Source organism: Oncorhynchus tshawytscha, linkage group LG14 (assembly GCF_018296145.1).
Source record: "Oncorhynchus tshawytscha isolate Ot180627B linkage group LG14, Otsh_v2.0, whole genome shotgun sequence".
In the NCBI taxonomy this organism is placed as follows: domain Eukaryota; kingdom Metazoa; phylum Chordata; class Actinopteri; order Salmoniformes; family Salmonidae; genus Oncorhynchus; species Oncorhynchus tshawytscha.
In genome coordinates this window covers 50,568,363-50,594,207 of record NC_056442.1, presented here as the reverse complement: position 1 = coordinate 50,594,207, position 25,845 = coordinate 50,568,363, and the positions used below count along the sequence as shown (strand labels likewise).

At 46.0% G+C, this 25,845-nt stretch overlaps 1 protein-coding gene across 2 annotated transcripts in view; it reads right to left on the bottom strand.

The window, feature by feature from the left end:
• Window positions 1-7,253: 7,253 nt before the first annotated feature.
• The window catches only part of LOC112236748 (arf-GAP with Rho-GAP domain, ANK repeat and PH domain-containing protein 1), a 96,504-nt gene continuing 77,912 nt past the window's right edge, over window positions 7,254-25,845 (bottom strand). For both annotated transcript variants that reach the window (XM_042297640.1, XM_042297639.1), the window contains 7 exons: window positions 25,236-25,381; window positions 25,040-25,122; window positions 22,416-22,475; window positions 13,423-13,486; window positions 9,803-9,961; window positions 8,887-8,921; window positions 7,254-8,807 (listed from right to left, as the gene is read on the bottom strand). In XM_042297640.1, the coding sequence (XP_042153574.1) occupies window positions 8,904-8,921; window positions 9,803-9,961; window positions 13,423-13,486; window positions 22,416-22,475; window positions 25,040-25,122; window positions 25,236-25,381 (530 nt within the window). In that variant the 3' untranslated portion in view covers window positions 7,254-8,807; window positions 8,887-8,903. The remainder of the gene's footprint in view (window positions 8,808-8,886; window positions 8,922-9,802; window positions 9,962-13,422; window positions 13,487-22,415; window positions 22,476-25,039; window positions 25,123-25,235; window positions 25,382-25,845) is intronic.

Genomic DNA, 25,845 nt, shown 5'->3' with positions numbered 1-25,845 from the left:
TGATGGTAGTTGTAGTAGTAATGATGATGGTAGTTGTAGTAGTAATGATGATGGTAGTTGTAGTAGTAATGATGATGGTAGTTGTGGTAGTAATGATGATGGTAGTAGTAATGATGATGGTAGTTGTAGTAGTAATGATGATGGTAGTTGTAGTAGTACTGATGATGGTAGTAGTAATGATGATGGTAGTTGTAGTAGTAATGATATGGTGGTTGGTTATAGTGGTTATAGTTGGTTATAGTTTCATTTTCCATGTTTAGCTTTTTATATATATATTACATTTCTACTATTGACTCTTACCATTTTATTGTTGTTCATTTTGTAGTATTATTATTTACTACGATTTTATATAATTATTTGTTATTCTTTATCATTTTATTACAATGTATATTGTATACATTGTTGCTTTGTGTAACGCGTGTCGTCGGAAGGATGAGTCCAAGGAGCAGCGTTCTCTGAGTTCCACATAATTTATTAACGAAGTGAAACTTTAGAAAAGACAAAACAATAAAGACGACAACGACCGAACAGCTTCATTGTGCAAACTACCTGCACACAAACAAAGAACAAGATCCCACACAGAAGGAGGGAAAAGGGCTGCCTAAGTATGATCCCCAATCAGAGACAACTACAGACAGCTGCCTCTGATTGGGAACTATACCCGGCCAACAAAGAAATAGAAAAACTAGAATGCCCACCCAAATCACACCCTGACCTAACCAAATAGAGACATTAAAAGGCTCTCTAAGGTCAGGGCGTGGCACTTTGGCAATATTGACACTATGGTTTTCATGCCAATAAAGCAGATTGAACTTGAATTTGAGAGAGAGAGAGAGAGGTGTATTGATCCATACTAAGTGTGTGTGTGTTTGTGTGTGTTTGTGTGTGTGATGGACTTGGGTGAGGAGACCAGCATTAGTCTTGTCTACCAGTCGTGTATACATAGAAGACTCGTCAACAGAGATGTTAGTATGTACCAGAGATTTCTGTAAGTCTTTATCTGACACTAGGATTCTTCTTAACCTCATTGAACATTCTGCACTGTGCTCTTGCAGTCATCTTTGCAGGACGGCCAGTCCTAGGGAGAGTAGCAACAGTGCTGAACTTCCTCCATTTATAGACTATTTGTCTTACCGTGGACTGACTTTTAGAGATACTTTTGTAACCCTTTCCAGCTTTATGCAAGTCAACAATTCTTAATCTTAGGTCTTCGGAGATCTCTTTTGTTCGAGGCATGGTTCACATCAGGCAATGCTTCTTGTGAATAGCAAACTCAAATTTTGTGAGTGTTTTTTATGGGGCAAGGCAGCTCTAACCAACATCTCCAATCTCATCTCATTGATTGGACTCCAGGTTAGCTGCCTCCTGACTCCAATTAGCTTTTGGAGAAGTCATTAGCCTAGGGGTTCACATACTTTTTCCAACCTACACTGTGAATGTTTAAATTATGTATTCAATATAGACAAGAAAAATACAATAATTTGTGTGTTATTAATTTAAACGCACTGTTTGTCGATTATTGTGACTTAGATGAAGATCAGATCAAATTTGATGACCAATTTATGCAGAAATCCAGGTAATTCCAAAGGGAGCCTGCAGTCAATGGGAGCGATAATTAGTGCTGCTCCTCATGCCTCACTGTGGGCCGCCTCAGCCTCTAACCCACAGGAAAGTCATCTTCTGCATTTACATGTAAATGACAGCATAACAATTTTATTCAACAACACCCTGTCTAGATTTAACCAGCTCTAACTCATAATGAAAAGCCTGGCAGCTTCGAGGAGGAGACTCTCTGACTACCTCACTCCTAATCAATGATTTCATCTGTCCTCATCATGTGTGTGTGTGTGTGTGTGTGTGTGTGTGTGTGTGTGTGTGTGTGTGTGTGTGTGTGTGTGTGTGCCCTGCAGTCTCAACCATGTTTTTCTTACAGTAATTAGACTGTGCAGTGAACAAAGGGGACGTTCCTTCCTCTGCCAGTATATGCCATTCACACACATAGACACATTTCAGTCAGTGGCATCTTTAGCATGCCTAATCTCTCACTAGACCTCAGTCTCCTCCTGTCCCCTCGGCTACCCTTCCTTCTCTCCTCCTGCTTCACTTCTCATCCACTCATCCTGTCCTCCTCTCTCCCTCTCCTCCTGCTTTACTTCTCATCCACTCGTCCTGTCCTCCTCTCTCCCTCTCCTCCTGCTTTACTTCTCATCCACTCATCCTGTCCTCCTCTCTCCCTCTTCTCCTGATCTGCTTCTCATCCACTCATCCTGTCCTCCTCTCTCCCTCTTCTCCTGATCCACTTCTCATCCACTCATCCTGTCCTCCTCTCTCCCTCTTCTCCTGATCCGCTTCTCATCCACTCGTCCTGTCCTCCTCTCTCCCCCTCCTCCTGTCCTCCTCTCTCCCTCTCCTCCTGATCCGCTTCTCATCCACTCATCCTGTCCTCCTCTCTCCCTCTCCTCCTGATCTGCTTCTCATCCACTCGTCTTGTCCTCCTCTCTCCCTCTCCTCCTACTCTCATCCACTCATCCTGTCCTCCTCTCTCTCTTCTCCTGATCCGCTTCTCATCCACTCATCCTGTCCTCCTCTCTCCCTCTCCTCCTGATCTGCTTCTCATCCACTCATCCTGTCCTCCTCTCTCCCTCTTCTCCTGATCCGCTTCTCATCCACTCATCCTGTCCTCCTCTCTCCCTCTTCTCCTGATCCGCTTCTCATCCACTCGTCCTGTCCTCCTCTCTCCCTCTCCTCCTGTCCTCCTCTCTCCCTCTTCTCCTGATCCGCTTCTCATCCACTCATCCTGTCCTCCTCTCTCCCTCTTCTCCTGATCCGCTTCTCATCCACTCATCTTGTCCTCCTCTCTCCCTCTCCTCCTGATCTGCTTCTCATCCACTCATCCTGTCCTCCTCTCTCCCTCTCCTCCTACTCTCATCCACTCATCCTGTCCTCCTCTCTCCCTCTTCTCCTGATCTGCTTCTCTCCACTCGTCCTGTCCTCCTCTCTCCCTCTTCTCCTGATCCGCTTCTCATCTACTCGTCTTGTCCTCCTCTCTCCCTCTTCTCCTGATCTGCTTCTCATCTACTCGTCTTGTCCTCCTCTCTCCCTCTCCTCCCCTTCATTACCTGTACATTACATGTCCATTTGAGTCATTTAGGAGACACTCTTATTCAGAGCGACATGCAGTTAGTTCATTTGTAAAAAATGTAATAAAAAAAACCTCAACAAAACGTCTATCAGCAAGTCCGTGCTGGTAAGAAAAGACACATGAGTGCTAGTGCAAAATTAGCAAGAGTGTCAAGTCTGCTGATCCATTTAATGACAGACAGACAGACAGACAGACAGAGACAGACAGACAGACAGACAGACAGACAGACAGACAGACAGACAGACAGACAGACAGAGACAGACAGACAGACAGACAGACAGACAGACAGACAGACAGACAGACAGACAGACAGACAGACAGACAGACAGACAGACAGACAGACAGACAGACAGACAGACAGACAGACAGACAGACAGACAGACAGACAGACAGACAGACAGACAGAGACAGACAGACAGACAGACAGACAGACAGACAGACAGACAGACAGACAGACAGACAGACAGAGACAGACAGACAGACAGACAGACAGACAGACAGACAGACAGACAGACAGACAGACAGACAGACAGACAGAGACAGACAGACAGACAGACAGACAGACAGACAGACAGACAGACAGACAGACAGACAGACAGACAGACAGAGACAGACAGACAGACAGACAGACAGACAGACAGACAGACAGACAGACAGACAGACAGACAGACAGACAGACAGACAGACAGACAGACAGACAGACAGACAGACAGACAGACAGACAGACCCTTCTAACCCCAGAAAGTGAAAATGACTTCTCCCACCTCTCCTTTAGTGCCGGCTGTATGGCACAGTTACACAACCTGGAGCAAACTGATTCTGCAGATAAGATGGAGAGTCAGAGAAAGGGTTGCCATGGAGATGGCTTTCTGAACAGCTCTTTCTGAAGTGTGTGGGGGGGTCAGTCAGACGTTAACCTGGCGAGACACAACTCACATAAAACTGAATCGGTCAGTCGGTCTACAGTCTATAGTCTACAGTACAGTTTACAGTCTACAGTACAGTTTACAGTCTACAGTACCGTCTATAGTCTACAGTACAGTCTATAGTCTACAGTACAGTCTATAGTCTATAGTGTACAGTCTACAGTCTACAGTACAGTCTACAGTCTATAGTCTACAGTACAGTCTACAGTCTACAGTACAGTCTATAGTCTACAGTACAGTCTATAGTCTACAGTACAGTTTACAGTCTATAGTGTACAGTCTACAGTCTACAGTACATTCTACAGTCTATAGTCTACAGTACAGTTTACAGTCTATAGTGTACAGTCTACAGTACAGTCTACAGTCTATAGTCTACAGTACAGTCTATAGTCTACAGTACAGTTTACAGTCTATAGTGTACAGTCTACAGTTTACAGTCTACAGTTTACAGTCTACACTACAGTCTACAGTGTATAGTTTACAGTCTACAGTCTATAGTGTATAGTTTAGTCTACAGTCTAGTATACAGTACAGTTTACAGTCTACAGTACAGTCTACAGTTTAGTCTACAGTACAGTTTACAGTCTACACTACAGTCTACAGTTTACAGTCTACACTACAGTCTACAGTGTATAGTTTACAGTCTACAGTCTATAGTCTACAGTGTATAGTTTACAGTCTACAGTCTATAGTCTACAGTACAGTCTATAAACTACAGTTTACAGTATATAGTGTATAGTTTACAGTCTATAGTTTATAGTTTACAGTCTATAGTGTATAGTTTACAGTCTACAGTCTATAGTCTACAGTACAGGCTATAGTCTACAGTACAGTCTATAGTCTACAGTACAGTCTATAGTCTACAGTACAGTTTACAGTCTACAGTACAGTCTACAGTTTACAGTCTATAGTGTATAGTCTACAGTACAGTCTATAGTGTACAGTCTACAGTACAGTCTACAGTCTATAGTCTACAGTACAGTCTATAGTCTACAGTGTATAGTTTACAGTCTATAGTGTATAGTCTACAGTACAGTCTATAGTGTATAGTTTACAGTCTACAGTCTACAGTACAGTCTATAGTGTACATTCTACAGTTTACAGTCCACAGTACAGTCTACAGTTTACAGTCTATAGTGTATAGTTTACAGTCTACAGTCTATAGTCTACAGTACAGTTTACAGTCTATAGTAAAGTCTACAGTCTATAGTTTACAGTCTACAGTCTACAGTCTGCAGTCTACTTTGTGTCCATATATACTCTCCCCCCTCTGTCTCTTCAGAATAGCTCCTTGCTAGATAGGACAAGGTGTTTTCATCAGACCTATTACAGGTGCCTCTCCTCTCTAGCTGAGCCATGATACTGTCCTCTGTGTCCTCTGATCTATGGACATGATCAGCTCTGTAAAAGGCACTGTGTAGGTTTAATCATCTCTGTAAAAGGCACTGTGTAGGTTTAATCATCTCTGTAAAAGGCACTGTGTAGGTTTAATCATCTCTGTAAAAGGCACTGTGTAGGTTTAATCATCTCTGTAAAAGGCACTGTGCAAGTTGATCATCTCTGTAAAAGGCACTGTGCAGGTTGATCATCTCTGTAAAAGGCACTGTGTAGGTTTAATCATCTCTGTAAAAGGCACTGTGCAGGTTGATCATCTCTGTAAAAGGCACTGTGCAAGTTGAGTAAGCATTTCACGGTATGGTCTACACATCCACTGTGCAGGTTGATCATCTCTGTAAAAGGCATTGTGCAGGTTGATCATCTCTGTAAAAGGCATTGTGTAAGGTTGATCATCTCTATAAAAGGCATTGTGTAGGTTTAATCAACTCTGTAAAAGGCATTGTGTAGGTTTAATCATCTCTGTAAAAGGAATTGTGTAGGTTTAATCATCTCTGTAAAAGGCACTGTGCAGGTTGAGTAAGCATTTCACAGTAAGGTCTACACATCCACTGTGCAGGTTGATCATCTCTGTAAAAGGCACTGTGCAGGTTGATCATCTCTGTAAAAGGCACTGTGCAGGTTGATCATCTCTGTAAAAGGCATTGTGTAGGTTTAATCATCTCTATAAAAGGCACTGTGCAGGTTGAGTAAGCATTTCACAGTAAGGTCTACACATCCACTGTGTAGGTTTATTCATCTCTGTAAAAGAGGATCACTAGAACTGGTAGTTGCTGTGTAGATCAGTGAGTCTGTGCAGGGCCTCGGTCCATCCACAGAGTGTTCTGAGCTGTAAACTTCCATGATGATTTCTAATGATCAACGTTTGTCTTCCAACCTGACAGCACTACAGCTGCTGCCCCATGGCTGTACACAGAGGAGGTAGACGAGGAAATGCCCTGACCACACACACACCTCCTGGGTCTCCTGGGTGTTACCTGAGGTGCAGGGTGACCCTGTTGTGTCGGCTCAGCTCAGGGCGATGAGAGGATTGCTGGTAGAACACCGGTGACACATACACAGGCTCCTCTGCAGGCTTCCATTTTACGGCTGAGCAGTGACATTGTCATGAAAGACAGAGATGAGAAGTTGTATCCTTCCGCACTTCTCCTGCAGAGAGAGAGAGAGAGTGTGTGTGTGTGTGTGTGTGTGTCATAGCTTTATGAATGTAAATAAGTCCTACAGATTGAATGCTGAATGACTTCGATGGGACTGTGATTAGAAATACAGACCAGCATCTACCTTCACATTGAATTCATCCAGACTTACCGTTAGTGAATTCATCTTAACATAGCTAGGTGGGACAAACACATGTCACAGTAAGTCAATTCTTTTCTCAATAAAGTAGTTATGAGCAAAGTCGTCGACAGTAAGTAATAATATTATCTGCTACTCTGTCTGACCAGACGACCACAGAGTGGTCACCGTGGAGACAGTTGGGTGGTCATTCAGAGAACAGAATCCGAGGGCAGTTGGTCACCGTGGAGACAGTTGGGTGGTCATTCAGAGAACAGAATCCGAGGGCAGTTGGTCACCGTGGAGACAGTTGGGTGGTCATTCAGAGAACAGAATCCGAGGGCAGTTGGTCACCTTGGAAACAGTTGATTTGTCATTCAGAGAACAGAATCCGAGGGCAGTTGGGCACCATGGAAACAGTTGATTTGTCATTTAGAGAACAGACAACGACGGCAGAACGGAATGGTTGCAGTGTCAGAGCGTGCTACATCTCAGTCACACACACAGACTGTAGATCCAACGAGCATAGACTTTATTAAAACCATATCTACAGTTACAATCTGAAGAACTGCAGAATTACAAAAGTTATGTCACATAAAAACACATTTATGAGACAGAGACAGATTAAAAGTGAAATGCTACATCTGATGAGATGATTGAGAGTATGTGATATTGATGAGAATACAGAGCTTTTTGATCCATCCGCAGAGCAGTAGACCCTTCCTGATTCCTGACCAGTAGGTCACAGTCAGTCACTCTAGCGTTGTGAAACCAGTCTCACCGCTGTGCCCGCGGTTAGTTTGTACTGAATTGAAAGAGAACATGAGCTCACCAGATCCATGCTGGTTGAACCAGACTACAGTCAAACAATGACTGCTCCACGTCATCACATAGTTAGGAGTCTAAATGATAGACACAGCTCTGGCTGAAATGTGTTTATTCAAGTGTACAGAGTACCAGACAGACGATCCGTCTTAACAAAACAGAAAACAGATATGAGGGCCAGTGGGGGGGGGGCTGGCTGGCTGGCTGGCTTGCTGGGTTGGTTGGTTGGGGGTTGGTTGGTGAGTGAGTGGTGAGTGAGTGAGTGAGTGAGTGAGTGGGTTGGTTGGGTGGGGGGTGTCTCTACAGGACCTAGAAGTGGGAGTAATGATGTCACTACAATAAGTGAACTTGGACACACACACACACACATCACTGTCCTCCCTCTAGTCTAGTGGAACCAACTTAATGTCTAGTGATGGTCATGGTTGTCTAACAGTTTACCTACATACACAACCCTATTTCTAAATGGACAGAGTCCCCCCTTAACTTCCTATATGCTGCTCCCTCTGCTGGAGAAATAAATAATTACAGTCTAAAACATGGAGGGAGAAGACCGTGGGAGAGGTGATGTGAGCACTCTACAGATGGGGGAGTCTTTAAGAGAGAAGGGGACACGGGTGAGGCTGACGAGGTGAGGGTACAGGTGGGGGAGAGTTCACAACAGGGAGCGAGAGGGACGGTTCGAGGAGGGGACAGGGTTGATGTGGGACATACAGGGACAGTGACGGTTGGATTGTCGGTGAAGATCATCCCATTATCTCCAGGCCTCTCAGAGACAAACAGTAACAGTCTGTTCTCAGTCAGTCTGTACTCAGTCAGTCTGTACTCAATCAGTCTGTACTCAATCAGTCTGTACTCAATCAGTCTGTTCCAGTAACAGTCTGTACTCAGTCAGTCTGTACTCAGTCAGTCTGTTCCAGTGTCAGTCTGTACTCAGTCAGTCTGTTTTAGTAACAGTCTGTACTCAGTCAGTCTGTTCCAGTAACAGTCTGTACTCAGTCAGTCTTTGTTCTCAGCCTCTCAGTCCATACCAGGAGCTTCTTACAGGTCCTCCATGTATCCCAGGGTGCACTGCAGTCCTAAAAGGCACTGTGGTAACAGAGTCTCTCTCTCCTCATGACACACCTGCTGCCCCTGCTTAGAGGTCCAGCTCATAGGCACAGGTGTGTGTGTGGCAGGGGGGGGGGGGTCGTTACTGGAATGTTCTGAAGACTTTGTGGGTTCTACGGCTGGTGGTCTATCCCCTATGGAACACACACAGACAATTAGATAACTGCTGCACACACACTCTTACACACGTAAGAACTTTAGATAATGTCTCACCTTGTCTCGCCCCATTATCAGACATCTCTAAAGAGCTGAGAGAGGGAGAGAGAGAGAGCGAGAGAGGGATAGAGAGAGAGGGATTGAGAGAGAGAGAGAGAGAGGGATATAGAGAGAGAGGGATAGAGAGAGAGGGATTGAGAGAGAGGGATTGAGAGAGAGAGAGAGAGGGATTGAGAGAGAGAGAGAGGGATAGAGAGAGAGGGATTGAGAGAGAGGGATTGAGAGAGAGAGAGAGAGAGAGAGAGGGAGATTGAGAGAGAGAGGGATTGAGGGAGGAAAAGGAGGGAGGGAGAGAAAGAGGGGGAGTAGAGAGCGAGGGGGGGAGAGAGAGAGAGAGAGAGAGAGAGAGAGAGAGAGAGGGAGCGAGAGAGAAGGGGTTAGAGGGAGGGATTAATTCATTCAGACTGGCTGACATGAACTCTGTCATGTGTAATGGTGAGTGCTAACAGTCATGTCTAACACAGTCAGTGTTCTGTATGGATTCAACATCCTGTGCTCACATTCAACCAGGACACAGACAAGCTTACGGCACGAAGAGACAACACAACAATATATGATCACTATACCCAACACACACACACACACACACACACACACACACACACACACACACACACACACACACACAATCCAGCTGATAAGGAAAAAAAGCCCCATGCACAATTGTAGACTCGTGTGTGTGTGTGTGTGTGTGTGTGTGTGTGTGTGTAGGGATTGCGATGAGCGTAATCAGGGTTAATCAGAGTCCAGAGATTATCCATCCTGACCACATGGTCGACTCCGCCCCCCTCCTGACCACACACGCACTGCATCATGGAACTCAGGACAGGGCTTGGAGTGGCTGTGTCAGCATGGAGGTCTCTGATAGGCCCACGACTGTGGATTGGCCCCTGTGATTGGAGGATTGACTCACGCCAAGCGGGTCGGCGGTGAAAGCTGCAACGCTGTTCCGCATCTCATTCTCGCTGCCGCGCAACGGAATCAACGCCACATTACCATGACGCGTATCTGCCGGCAACGCACGGGTCACACGTGTTTGTACTGCATCCGCTGGCCACACGTTACCATCATACTGAGGGGGGGCAGAGAGAGAGAGATGTGAGAGAGAGACAAAGAACAGCAAGAGACAGAGAGAGAGAGAGAGAGAGAGAAGTGAGAGAGAGAAAGAACAGTGAGAGACAAAGAGAAAGAGAAAGAGAGAGAGAAGTGAGAGAGAGAGAAAGAACAGCAAGAGAAAGAGAAACAGTGTGGCAGACAGAACAGTGTGGCAGACAGAACAGTGTGGCAGACAGAACAGTGAATCATAATAACCAGTGTGACAGACAGAACAGTGTGACAGACAGAACAGTGTGACAGACAGAACAGTGTGGCAGACAGAACAGTGTGACAGACAGAACAGTGTGGCAGACAGAACAGGGAATCATAATAACCAGTGTGACAGACAGAACAGTGTGACAGACAGAACAGTGTGACAGACAGAACAGTGAATCATAATAACCAGTGTGACAGACAGAACAGTGTGGCAGACAGAACAGTGAATCATAATAACCAGTGTGACAGACAGAACAGTGTGGCAGACAGAACAGTGAATCATAATAACCAGTGTGACAGACAGAACAGTGAATCATAATAACCAGTGTGACAGACAGAACAGTGTGGCAGACAGAACAGTGAATCATAATAACCAGTGTGACAGACAGAACAGTGTGACAGACAGAACAGTGTGACAGACAGAACAGTGTGGCAGACAGAACAGTGTGACAGACAGAACAGTGTGGCAGACAGAACAGGGAATCATAATAACCAGTGTGACAGACAGAACAGTGTGACAGACAGAACAGTGTGACAGACAGAACAGTGAATCATAATAACCAGTGTGACAGACAGAACAGTGTGGCAGACAGAACAGTGAATCATAATAACCAGTGTGACAGACAGAACAGTGTGACAGACAGAACAGTGAATCATAATAACCAGTGTGACAGACAGAACAGTGTGGCAGACAGAACAGTGAATCATAATAACCAGTGTGACAGACAGAACAGTGTGGCAGACAGAACAGTGAATCATAATAACCAGTGAATCATAATAACCAGTGTGACAGACAGAACAGTGTGACAGACAGAACAGTGAATCATAATAACCAGTGTGACAGACAGAACAGTGTGGCAGACAGAACAGTGAATCATAATAACCAGTGTGACAGACAGAACAGTGTGACAGACAGAACAGTGAATCATAATAACCAGTGTGACAGACAGAACAGTGTGACAGACAGAACAGGGAATCATAATAACCAGTGTGACAGACAGAACAGTGTGACAGACAGAACAGGGAATCATAATAACCAGTGTGACAGACAGAACAGTGTGACAGACAGAACAGGGAATCATAATAACCAGTGTGACAGACAGAACAGTGTGACAGACAGAACAGGGAATCATAATAACCAGTGTGACAGACAGAACAGTGTGACAGACAGAACAGTGAATCATAATAACCAGTGTGACAGACAGAACAGTGTGACAGACAGAACAGGGAATCATAATAACCAGTGTGACAGACAGAACAGTGTGACAGACAGAACAGGGAATCATAATAACCAGTGTGACAGACAGAACAGTGTGACAGACAGAACAGGGAATCATAATAACCAGTGTGACAGACAGAACAGTGTGACAGACAGAACAGGGAATCATAATAACCAGTGTGACAGACAGAACAGTGTGACAGACAGAACAGGGAATCATAATAACCAGTGTGACAGACAGAACAGTGTGACAGACAGAACAGTGTGACAGACAGAACAGTGAGTCATAATAACCAGTGTGACAGACAGAACAGTGTGACAGACAGAACAGTGTGACAGACAGAACAGTGAATCATAATAACCAGTGTGACAGACAGAACAGTGTGACAGACAGAACAGTGTGGCAGACAGAACAGTGAATCATAATAACCAGTGTGACAGACAGAACAGTGTGACAGACAGAACAGGGAATCATAATAACCAGTGTGACAGACAGAACAGTGTGGCAGACAGAACAGTGAATCATAATAACCAGTGTGACAGACAGAACAGTGTGACAGACAGAACAGTGAATCATAATAACCAGTGTGACAGACAGAACAGTGTGACAGACAGAACAGTGAATCATAATAACCAGTGTGACAGACAGAACAGTGTGACAGACAGAACAGGGAATCATAATAACCAGTGTGACAGACAGAACAGTGTGACAGACAGAACAGTGAATCATAATAACCAGTGTGACAGACAGAACAGTGTGACAGACAGAACAGGGAATCATAATAACCAGTGTGACAGACAGAACAGTGTGACAGACAGAACAGGGAATCATAATAACCAGTGTGACAGACAGAACAGTGTGACAGACAGAACAGGGAATCATAATAACCAGTGTGACAGACAGAACAGTGTGACAGACAGAACAGTGTGACAGACAGAACAGTGAGTCATAATAACCAGTGTGACAGACAGAACAGTGTGACAGACAGAACAGTGAATCATAATAACCAGTGTGACAGACAGAACAGTGTGACAGACAGAACAGGGAATCATAATAACCAGTGTGACAGACAGAACAGTGTGACAGACAGAACAGTGAATCATAATAACCAGTGTGACAGACAGAACAGTGTGACAGACAGAACAGTGAATCATAATAACCAGTGTGACAGACAGAACAGTGTGACAGACAGAACAGGGAATCATAATAACCAGTGTGACAGACAGAACAGTGTGACAGACAGAACAGGGAATCATAATAACCAGTGTGACAGACAGAACAGTGTGACAGACAGAACAGGGAATCATAATAACCAGTGTGACAGACAGAACAGTGTGACAGACAGAACAGGGAATCATAATAACCAGTGTGACAGACAGAACAGTGTGACAGACAGAACAGGGAATCATAATAACCAGTGTGACAGACAGAACAGTGTGACAGACAGAACAGTGTGACAGACAGAACAGTGTGACAGACAGAACAGTGAGTCATAATAACCAGTGTGACAGACAGAACAGTGTGACAGACAGAACAGTGTGACAGACAGAACAGTGAATCATAATAACCAGTGTGACAGACAGAACAGTGTGACAGACAGAACAGTGTGACAGACAGAACAGTGTGACAGACAGAACAGTGTGACAGACAGAACAGTGAATCATAATAACCAGTGTGACAGACAGAACAGTGTGACAGACAGAACAGGGAATCATAATAACCAGTGTGACAGACAGAACAGTGTGACAGACAGAACAGGGAATCATAATAACCAGTGTGACAGACAGAACAGTGTGACAGACAGAACAGGGAATCATAATAACCAGTGTGACAGACAGAACAGTGTGACAGACAGAACAGTGTGACAGACAGAACAGTGTGACAGACAGAACAGTGTGACAGACAGAACAGTGTGACAGACAGAACAGTGAATCATAATAACCAGTGTGACAGACAGAACAGTGAATCATAATAACCCGTGTGACAGTATGTGTCCTCTCACCTGGATAGTGAGGAAGGTGGAGAACCACTCCCTCATCTCTGTCTGAGTGTCACAACACAGATACCTACAAAGGGAAAGAGAGAGGAGTGAAAGAAAGAAAGAAAGAAAGAAAGAAAGAAAGAAAGAAAGAAAGAAAGAAAGAAAGGAGAGAGAACAGATGAGCTCCTGCATTTTTCAGCGTGTTTTCAGGAAGGACATACAGTGGGGCAAAAAAGTATTTAGTCAGCCACCAAACCTTGTGAAGACTTACAGAAAACGTTTGACCTCTGTCATTGCCAACAAAGGGTATATAACAAAGTATTGAGATAAACTTTTGTTATTGACCAAATACTTATTTTCCAATATAAGTTGCAAATAAATTCATTAAAAATCCTACAATGTGATTTTCTGGATTTTTTTTCTCATAATGTCTGTCATAGTTGAAGTGTACCTATGATGAAAATACAGGCCTCTCTCATCTTTTTAAGTGGGAGAACTTGCACAATTGGTGGCTGACTAAATACTTTTTTGCCCCACTGTATACTACCCTCTACAACATAACCTTCACTATGTCACCAGGACATATACTGTATACTACCCTCCACAACATAACCTTCACTATGTCACCAGGACATATACTGTATACTACCCTCCACAACATAACCTTCACTATGTCACCAGGACATATACAGGATACTACCCTCCACAACACTATGTCACCAGGACATATACAGGATGCTACCCTCACAACACCTTCACTATGTCACCAGGACATATACAGGATACTACCCTCCACAACACAACCTTCACTATGTCACCAGGACATATACAGGATACTACCCTCCACAACACTATGTCACCAGGACATATACAGGATACTGCCCTCCACAACACTATGTCACCAGGACATATACAGGATACTGCCCTCCACAACACTATGTCACCAGGACATATACAGGATACTGCCCTCCACAACACTATGTCACCAGGACATATACAGGATACTGCCCTCCACAACACTATGTCACCAGGACATATACAGGATACTGCCCTCCACAACACAACCTTCACTATGTCATATACAGGATACGGCCCTCCACAACACTATGTCACCAGGACATATACAGGATACTGCCCTCCACAACACAACCTTCACTATGTCACCAGGACATATACAGGATACTGCCCTCCACAACACTATGTCACCAGGACATATACAGGATACTGCCCTCCACAACACAACCTTCACTATGTCATATACAGGATACTGCCCTCCACAACACTATGTCACCAGGACATATACAGGATACTACCCTCCACAACATAACCTTCACTATGTCACCAGGACATATACAGGATACTGCCCTCCACAACACTATGTCACCAGGACATATACAGGATACTACCCTCCACAACATAACCTTCACTATGTCACCAGGACATATACAGGATACTGCCCTCCACAACACTATGTCACCAGGACATATACAGGATACTGCCCTCCACAACACTATGTCACCAGGACATATACAGAATACTACCCTCCACAACACTATGTCACCAGGACATATACAGGATACTGCCCTCCACAACTTAACCTTCACTCCAAATCAAAACGTCAAGCCTACAACCTGATGTTGGACGGAATGACCTGGAAGGATTCCTACTACCAAAGATTCTTATTTCAAAGCTATACAGCAAATGATCTGTCAAACAAACAACAGAAAGCAGAAAACACCATCCAACCTGGAACTGACTGAGTCATGTTTAGTCTGAAGCTATTTTTTATTTTCAAAAGCCAAGAAGAAAGATATATTACAATGAAATATTTTACTTTATAAGGACTGAATGCTAAATTAATGCAACCTAACTTGATAGACAGAATGGATACAACTTCAATTAGCATGGAGGTGTGAAGTGAGAGGTGTCAAACCCTTGAGCATAACAATGGCAGGAGAGTTTCACAGCCCCCCCCATCCCAAATGCAGAGGCCTTTGAAGCCCCCACCCGCTGTTCAGAAATCATTCAAATTCAGTACTCTCTGTATGTAAAATTGATAAGGCACAAAAAGAGCACAAAATGAAGCTACTTATGGAAAATTGGTGAGTTGGTGGTTGAAGATATCCCTCTAGTGGTGTGGGGGCTGTGCTTTGGCAAAGTGGGTGGGGTTATATCCTGCCTGTTTGGCCCTGTCCGGGGGTATTGTCGGACGGGGCCACAGTGTCTCCTGACCCCTCCTGTCTCAGCCTCCAGTATTTATGCTGCAGTAGTTTATGTGTCGGGGGGCTAGGGTCAGTTTGTTATATCTGGAGTACTTCTCCTGTCCTATTCGGTGTCCTGTGTGAATTTAAGTATGCTCTCTCTAATTCTCTCTTTCTCTCTTTCTTTCTTTCTCTCGGAGGACCTGAGCCCTAGGACCATGCCTCAGGACTACCTGGCCTGATGACTCCTTGCTGTCCTCAGTCCACCTGGCCGTGCTGCTGCTCCAGTTTAAACTGTTCTGCCTGCGGCTATGGAACCCTGACCTGTTCACCAGACGTGCCAACTTGTCCCCCGGACACTTGCTGTCTTTAACTCTGAATGATCGGCTATGAAAAGACAACTGACATTTACTCCTGAGGTGCTGACATGTTGCACCCTCTACAACCACTGTGATTATTATTATTTGACCCAGCTGGTCATCTATGAGCGTTTGAACATCTTGGCCATGTTCTGTTATAATCTCCACCCGGCACAGCCAGAAGAGGACTGGCCACCCCTCATAGCCTGGTTCCTCTCTAGGTTTCTTCCTGGGTTTTGGCCTTTCTAGGGAGTTTTTCCTAGCCACCGTGCTTCTACACCTGCATTGTTTGATGTTTGGGGTTTTAGGCTAGGATTCTGTACAGCACTTTGAGATATCAGCTGATGTATGAAGGGCTTTATAAATACATTTGATTTGATTTGAAAAATTTTAAAAAACAACTCTGCATCTCTGCCCAGCCTGGTCAAACTCTTGTTTCTAAAAATGAATTCAAAGGCATTAATAAGTCATTTTTCATTTAATTTGTATTTAATTTGATGTAAGTCACAGCCTATATATGTATATAGACTATAATGATTTAATACAAGGTAATGTTATTTAAATGTGTAATGTTATTTAAATAGTGTATCACTATTTATGTCCCTACCAGCCTAGTGTATCACTATTTATGTCCCTACCAGCCTAGTGTATCACTATTTATGTCCCTACCAGCCTAGTGTATCGCTATTTATGTCCCTACCAGCCTAGTGTATCACTATTTATGTCCCTACCAGCCTAGTGTATCACTATTTATGTCCCTACCAGCCTAGTGTACCAGCTATTTATGTCCCTACCAGCCTAGTGTGTCGCTATTTATGTCCCTACCAGCCTAGTGTGTCGCTATTTATGTCCCTACCAGCCTAGTGTATCGCTATTTATGTCCCTACCAGCCTAGTATATCACTATTTATGTCCCTACCAGCCTAGTGTATCACTATTTATGTCCCTACCAGCCTAGTGTATCACTATTTATGTCCCTACCAGCCTAGTGTATCACTAATGCTTCACAATGTATTTCTTTGTAGGCTCTAGCCTTGAAATATTTGAAATAATATAACCTAAATAATTCATTTCTGTTCCTTCTTAGTCTCCCTGTCTGGCTCCTGACCTATTTAGAGAGTTTATATGCTGTTTAATATGACATGTAGCCTATCTGAAATGATGAGCGGTAGGAAAGGACTTGATGGAGAGATGCACAACCCTCCATGAGCGATGAGTGAGATTTCCAACTCTGCTCACATGCTCTACTCCCAACTTCCCCTCTCTCACACACCCGCACGAGCACACTAAGACACACACAGTGCCTGGCGATACAACCCTGGCAATAGATCCCAGGCAATAGAACCCTGGCAATAGAGCCCTGGCAATAGAACCCAGGCAATAGAACCCAGGCAATAGAACCCTGGCAATAGAACCCAGGCAATAGAACCCAGGCAATAGATCCCTGGCAATAGAGCCCTGGGCATCAACACTTTCTCTCCCCCACACTCTCCCTCTCCCTCTCTCCCTCTTTCTCTCCCTCTCTTTCTCTTTGTCTCTCTCAACTGCGCGACTTTTCTGCCTGTTGTTGCTGATGGCTTGACCCAGCAGCACACAGGTGTGTGTGTGTGTGTGTGTGTGTGTGTGTGTGTGTGTGTGTGTGTGCGTCTGCATGCCTGTGTGAGATAGCAGGAGGGGTGACCTTTCCACTCATGATCTCTTAGCAAAAGTGTTTATCTTCAACTCAAACCTCTTTTTTATTTGTTTATCTGAAACATACAATATAGTTGCAGTGAAGCCGCTCAACAACTACACCACATCAGTTATCCAACAGACTCCCATTCAGAGAGACACACAGAAGCATCCAGCATCCTGCTCAAGGGCACGTTGACAGATCTCCCACCAGGCCAAAAAACATGAACCCGAACCCTCCAAGATCCCCCCACAGTTCCCCAATAGCTGTCCCTCAACCATCCGAGACCTCTCCCCCCACTCCCACCCTCAACCATCTGAGACCAATCCCCCCACTCCCACCCTCAACCATCCGAGACCCCTCCCCCACTCCCACCCTCAACCATCCGAGACCACTCCCCCCACTCCCTCTCTCAACCATCCGAGAGCACACCCCCTCAACCATCCGAGACCACTCGCCCCCACTCCCACCCTCAACCATCCGAGACCCCTCCCCCACTCCCACCCTCAACCATCCGAGACCCCTCCCCCACTCCCACCCTCAACCATCCGAGACCACTCCCCCCACTCCCTCTCTCAACCATCCGAGAGCACACCCCCTCAACCATCCGAGACCACTCCCCCCACTCCCACCCTCAACCATCCGAGACCACTCCCACCCTCAACCATCCGAGACCACCCCACTCCCACCCTCAACCATCCGAGACCACTCCCCCCACTCTCAACCATCCGAGACCACTCCCACCCCACCCTCAACCATCCGAGACCACTCCCCCTCAACCATCCGAGACCACTCCCCCTCAACCATCCGAGACCACTCCCACCCCACAACCATCCGAGACCACTCCCCCCTCAACCATCCGAGACCACTCCCACCCTCAACCATCCGAGACCACTCCCCCTCAACCATCCGAGACCACTCCCACCCTCAACCATCCGAGACCACTCCCACCCTCAACCATCCGAGACCACTCCCCCTCAACCATCCGAGACCACTCCCCCCTCAACCATCCGAGACCACTCCCACCCTCAACCATCCGAGACCACACCCACCCTCAACCATCCGAGACCACACCCACCCTCAACCATCCGAGACCACTCCCACCCTCAACCATCCGAGACCACTCCCCCCTCAACCATCCGAGACCACTCCCACCCCACCCTCAACCATCAACCGAGACCACTCCCCCTCAACCATCCGAGACCACACCCCCTCAACCATCCGAGACCACTCCCACCCTCAACCATCCGAAACCACACCCACCCTCAACCATCCGAGACCACACCCACCCACAACCATCCGAGACCACACCCCCCTCAACCATCCGAGACCACTCCCACCCTCAACCATCCGAGACCACACCCACCCTCAACCATCCGAGACCACACCCCCCTCAACCATCCGAGACCACTCCCACCCTCAACCATCCGAGACCACTCCCACCCTCAACCATCCGAGACCACTCCCACCCTCAACCATCCGAGACCACTCCCCCTCAACCATCCGAGACCACTCCCCCTCAACCATCCGAGACCACTCCCCCTCCTCAACCATCCGAGACCACTCCCCCTCAACCATCCGAGACCACTCCCCCCTCAACCATCCGAGACCACTCCCACCCTCAACCATCCGAGACCACTCCCCCTCAACCATCCGAGACCACTCCCCCCTCAACCATCCGAGACCACTCCCCCTCAACCATCCGAGACCACTCCCACCCTCAACCATCCGAGACCACTCCCACCCTCAACCATCCGAGACCACTCCCCCTCAACCATCCGAGACCACTCCCACCCTCAACCATCCGAGACCACTCCCACCCTCAACCATCCGAGACCACTCCCCCTCAACCATCCGAGACCACTCCCACCCTCAACCATCCGAGACCACTCCCCCCTCAACCATCCGAGACCACTCCCCCTCAACCATCCGAGACCACTCCCCCCCTCAACCATCCGAGACCATTCGGGTGGTTAATCTAATAGACTCTACAGATTGCATGTTGAAGATAAATACTTTTACTAAGAGTATTGGTATATTAGTAATTGACTGACCCGGTCTCTCCAGATCTCCTAACAGTACTATTTCCAGGGTCAATTTTCGATCAGTGTTATGCATTTTCAGCCATTCCTGAACCTGAGACCAGAACCAGGCAACCTGAGGGCAACACCAAAACAAATGGTCTATTGATTCTGTGTCCTCACAACAAATACTGCAGAGCTTCGATGATTTTATGCCCCAAATATTCATCATTTTGTTGGTGGCAAGAATTCAATATAATAATTTTAGCTGAAAAGCACGAAGTCTTGAATCCTGCGTTGTTTTATATATCAACTCAGACACCCTGTACCATGGAATCAGTACATCAAACATCTCTTCACAACTATGTTACAATCTGTATGGCACAGCTGTCAACATCCTGGTCCTCAAATTAAACTGGTATACTTTCCTATCTATGCTATTTCTATTCCTCTTGTCAGTTTCGATCCTTTATATTGGGCAGACAGACCAGTTCCCTACCTCCCCCAGCTGCCACCTGCCTCCTCCAGTTTTGATCCTTTATATTGGGCAGACAGACCAGTTCCCTACCTCCTCCAGCTGCCACCTGCCTCCTCCAGTTTTGATCCTTTATATTGGGCAGACAGACCAGTTCCCTACCTCCCCAGCTGCCACCTGCCTCCTCCAGTATTGATCCTTTATATTGGGCAGACAGACCCGTTCCCTACCTCCTCCAGCTGCCACCTGCCTCCTCCAGTATTGATCCTTTATATTGGGCAGACAGACCAGTTCCCTACCTCCCCCAGCTGCCACCTGCCTCCTCCAGTATTGATCCTTTATATTGGGCAGACAGACCAGTTCCCTACCTCCCCCAGCTGCCACCTGCCTCCTCCAGTATTGATCCTTTATATTGGGCAGACAGACCCGTTCCCTACCTCTTCCCACTGCCACCTGCCTCCTCCAGTATTGATCCTTTATATTGGGCAGACAGACCAGTTCCCTACCTCCTCCCACTGCCACCTGCCTCCTCCAGTATTGATCCTTTATATTGGGCAGACAGACCAGTTCCCTACCTCCCCCACCTGCCACCTGCCTCCTCCAGTATTGATCCTTTATATTGGGCAGACAGACCAGTTCCCTACCTCCCCCACCTGCCACCTGCCTCCTCCAGTATTGATCCTTTATATTGGGCAGACAGACCAGTTCCCTACCTCCTCCCACTGCCACCTGCCTCCTCCAGTATTGATCCTTTATATTGGGCAGACAGACCAGTTCCCTACCTCCCCACCTGCCACCTGCCTCCTCCAGTATTGATCCTTTATATTGGGCAGACAGACCAGTTCCCTACCTCCCCCACCTGCCACCTGCCTCCTCCAGTATTGATCCTTTATATTGGGCAGACAGACCAGTTCCCTACCTCCCCCAGCTGCCACCTGCCTCCTCCAGTATTGATCCTTTATATTGGGCAGACAGACCAGTTCCCTACCTCCCCCACCTGCCACCTGCCTCCTCCAGTATTGATCCTTTATATTGGGCAGACAGACCAGTTCCCTGCCTCCTCCCAGCTGCCTCCTCCAGTATTGATCCTTTATATTGGGCAGACAGACCAGTCCCCTGCCTCCTCCCACCTGCCTCCTCCAGTATTGATCCTTTATATTGGGCAGACAGACCAGATCCCTACCTCCTCCCACTGCCACCTGCCTCCTCCAGTATTGATCCTTTATATTGGGCAGACAGACCAGTTCCCTACCTCCCCCAGCTGCCACCTGCCTCCTCCAGTATTGATCCTTTATATTGGGCAGACAGACCAGTTCCCTACCTCCCCCACCTGCCACCTGCCTCCTCCAGTATTGATCCTTTATATTGGGCAGACAGACCAGTTCCCTGCCTCCTCCCACCTGCCTCCTCCAGTATTGATCCTTTATATTGGGCAGACAGACCAGTCCCCTGCCTCCTCCCACCTGCCTCCTCCAGTATTGATCCTTTATATTGGGCAGACAGACCAGTTCCCTACCTCCTCCCACTGCCACCTGCCTCCTCTAGTTTTGATCCTTTATATTGGGCAGACAGACCCGTTCCCTACCTCCCCCAGCTGCCACCTGCCTCCTCCATCATTTAAGAACAAAATTCCCTTTTCAAACATCTTTCCCATAAATACAGGTATTTTATCAACCAGCACATTTGAGTTCAGCCATAATATTTAATGTAATATTTGTTCTCTCTCTTCAGGGGGATGAAATTGAAATTGTAGCCTTCATCCTCTTTCTATCTCGCATCATACCCCCACTGCTGACACCATACCCCCACTACTGACATCATACCCCACTGCTGACACCATACCCCCACTACTGACATCATACCCCCACTGCTGACACCATACCCCCACTACTGACATCATACCCCCACTACTGACATCATACCCCCACTACTGACATCATACCCCCACTACTGACATCATACCCCCACTGCTGACACCATACCCCCACTGCTGACATCATACCCCCACTACTGACATCATACATCCCCCACTGCTGACATCATACCCCCACTGCTGACATCATACCCCTACTGCTGACATCATACCCCCACTGCTGACATCATACCCCCACTGCTGACATCATACCCCCACTACTGACATCTGTTCCCTGGTGTAGCTCAGTAAGTTCTAGAGAAATACAGGACATGCTGTATAACACACACACACACACACACACACACACACACACACACACACACACACACACACACACACACAGACACAGGAGACACACATTCAGGGACTCACCATTGCTGCCTCTCTGGCTTCTCCTGTTTTTCACTTCCATTGATCAGAGTCAGACCCCAACTACAGAGAGAGAGAGATAGGAAACATCACAGTCAGATCCTGACTACAGAGAGATAGATAAAAGAGAGATAGGAAACATTAACTTCTTATGGCTGCAGGGGCAGTATTGAGTAGCTTGGATGAAAAGGTGCCCAGAGTAAACTGCCAGCTCCTCAGTCTCAGTTGCTAATATATGCATATTATTATTAGTATTGGTTAGAAAACACTCTAAAGATTCCAAAACTGTCAAAATATTGTCTGTGAGTATAACAGAACTGATATTGCAGGCGAAACCCTGAGGAAAATCAAACCAGGAAGTGGCTTCTATTTTGAAAACTCCATGTTCCATAGCCTCCCTTTGCTCCATTTAAAGGGATATTAACCAGAATACTTTTCCTATCGCTTCCTCAAGGGGTCAACAGTCTTCAGACATAGTTTCAGGCTTTTATTTTGAAAAATGAGCCAGAACGATAACATCGTGTCAAGTGGTCACATGGGTTTTGCTCGCGCAACAGAGTTTGGGCTGCCATTGCCTTTCCCTCTCCTACTGATAATGACATTTGCAGTTGATATATTATCGATTACATATTTTAAAAACAACATGAGGATTGGTTATAAAAAACTGTGGACATTACGGAAAATATTTGGAATTTGTCTGCGTTGTCGTGACCGCTCTTTCCTGTGGATTTATGAACATAACGCGCCAAACAAAAGGAGGTATTTTGGGTATAAAAATAATCTTTATGGAACAAAAGGAACATTTATTGTGTAACTGGGAGTCTTGTGAGTGAAAACATCCAAAGATCATCAAAGGTAAACGATTAATTTGATTGCTTTTCTGATTTTCGTGACCAAGCTACTTGATGCTAAGTGTACATAATGTTTTGTCGAGCGATCAATAAACTTACACCAACACTTGGATTGCTTTCGCTGTAAAGCATATTTTCAAAATCTGACACGACAGGTGGATTAACAAAAGGCTAAACTGTGTTTTCCTATATTGCACTTGTGATTTCATGAATATAAATATTTTTAGTAATATTGTTTGAATGTGGCGCTATGCAATTCAGCGGTTGTTGATGACAATTATCCTGTTAACGGGATTGCAGCCATAACAAGTTAACCTGTTGAGTGTAGGGGGCAGTATTTTGAAGTTTGGATGAAAAACGTACCCAAATGAAACTGCCTATTTCTCAGGCCCAGAATCTAGAATATGCACATAATTGTCAGATTAGGGCAGAAAACACTAAAGTTTCCAAAACTGTCAAAATATTGTCTGTGAGTATAACAGAAATGATATTGCAGGCGAAAACCTGAGGAAAATCCAACAAGGAAGTACCTAAGAGAAACGAATCTCCCTGTTCCATTGCATGCCTTCCCTCCATTTAAAGGGATATCAACCAGATTCCTTTCCCTATGGCTTCCACACTGTGTGAACAGTCTTTAGACATAGTTTCAGGCTTTTATTCTGAAAAATGAGCGAGAAGAATCACATCGTGTCAGTGGATGGCTGGGTGCCAGCAGAGTTTTGCATGCGCAACAGCTTGGAGCATACATTTTCTCTCTCTCTCCTATTGAAAAAGCTATGGTCCGGTTGAAATATTATCGATTATTTATTGTAAAAACAACCTGAGGATTGATTATAAAAAACACTTGACATGTTTCTACAAACTTTACGGATACTATTTGGAATTTTCGTCTGTCCAGGATTTCTGAACAAAACACGCCAAACAAATGGAGGTCTTTTGGATATAAAAATAATCTTTATGGAACAAAAGGAACATTTATTGTGTAACTGGGAGTCTCGTGAGTGCAAACATCCAAAGATCATCAAAGGTAAGCGATTCATTTTATTGCTTTTCTGACTTTCGTGACCAATCTACTTTGCTGCTAGCTGTTTGTAATGTTTTGTCTGCTGAGAGAGATGTCCTTACATAAACGCTTGGTATGCTTTTGCTGTAAATCTGACACGCCAGGTGGATTAACAACAAGCCAAGCTGTGTTTTGCTATATTGCACTTGTGATTTCATGAAAATTAAATATTTTTAGTAATTTAATTTGAATTTGAGGCTCATCGGGTGTGTGGCGAAAATGATCCCGCTAATGGGATGGTGCGCCAAGATTAAGTGAGTGGAGATTTAGCAGCAGACAGACAGACAAAGGAGACGGTATAGGACTGTCCTGCCTTCTCTACTGTCAGCTACTGTTCTCTAGTCACTAAAGAACAGGACTGTGGAGTGAGACTGCTCTATAACAGTCTCTCTCTCTCTCAGAGAGAGGGAGAGGGGAAAGACAAGGAGAGGGTGAGACACAGGGAGAGGTGTTCTGACCAGTTGGGTGGTCATGGGACAGGCAGGAAGAGAGGACAGAGGTGCTCTGACCAGGCAGGAGGAGAGGACAGAGAGGTGTTCTGATCAGGCAGGGGGAGAGGACAGAGAGGTGTTCTGACCAGGCAGGAGGAGAGGACAGAGTGGTGTTCTGATCAGGCAGGAGGAGAGGACAGAGAGGTGACCTGACCAGGCAGGAGGAGAGAACAGAGAGGTGACCTGACCAGGCAGGAGGAGAGGACAGAGAGGTGTTCTGACCAGGTGGGTGGTCGTAGTTTCTTCTTGATGCCTAGATAGACCCTCAGGTTCTTCACCTGCCATTCCCTCTCTGGACGATTACTCTACAGGGACACAAAACAGACAGATTAGATGTTTAGATGTTTTTGTGTGTGTGTTTGTGTGTGTGTTTTTGTGTGTGTGTGTGTTTTTGTGTGTGTGTGTGTGTGTCTCTTACCCGCACTTCCTTGTACATCCTGAGGGAGGCAGTGCTCAGGATGAAGTAGCGGTCGTGGAAGCTGCCGGTATTCAGTCCCAATCCCAGAATGCTCCTCTCCTCCCGGAACTTCACCATCCCGTGCTTGGACACATCCACTTTACTGGCTATGGGGGAACGAGATGTACCAAATCAGAAACAGCATAGGGGTAATAGCAGAGCTGAGAAGTCAATTAAATTGTGTGTGTGCTGAGAACGTTGATATATGTATTTTGTTTTCAATGGGAGTGAACAGACTGTTTTGCAGCACAGACTGGAATATGTTCTGAGATTCCTCCAATGGCATTGAGGAGTACACCTCATCTGTCATTGGCTTCCTCAATAAGTGCACCGATGACGTCGTCCCCACAGTGAACGTACGTACATACCCCAACCAGAAGCCATGGATTACAGGCAACATCCGCACTGAGCTAAAGGCTAGAGCTGCCACTTTCAAGGAGTGGGCCTCTAACCCGGAAGCTTATAAGAAATACCGCTATGCCCTCCAATGAACCATCAAACAGGCACAGCCGAGAGCTGCCCAGTGACACGAGCATACCAGACGAGCTAAACTACTTCTAGGCTCGCTTCG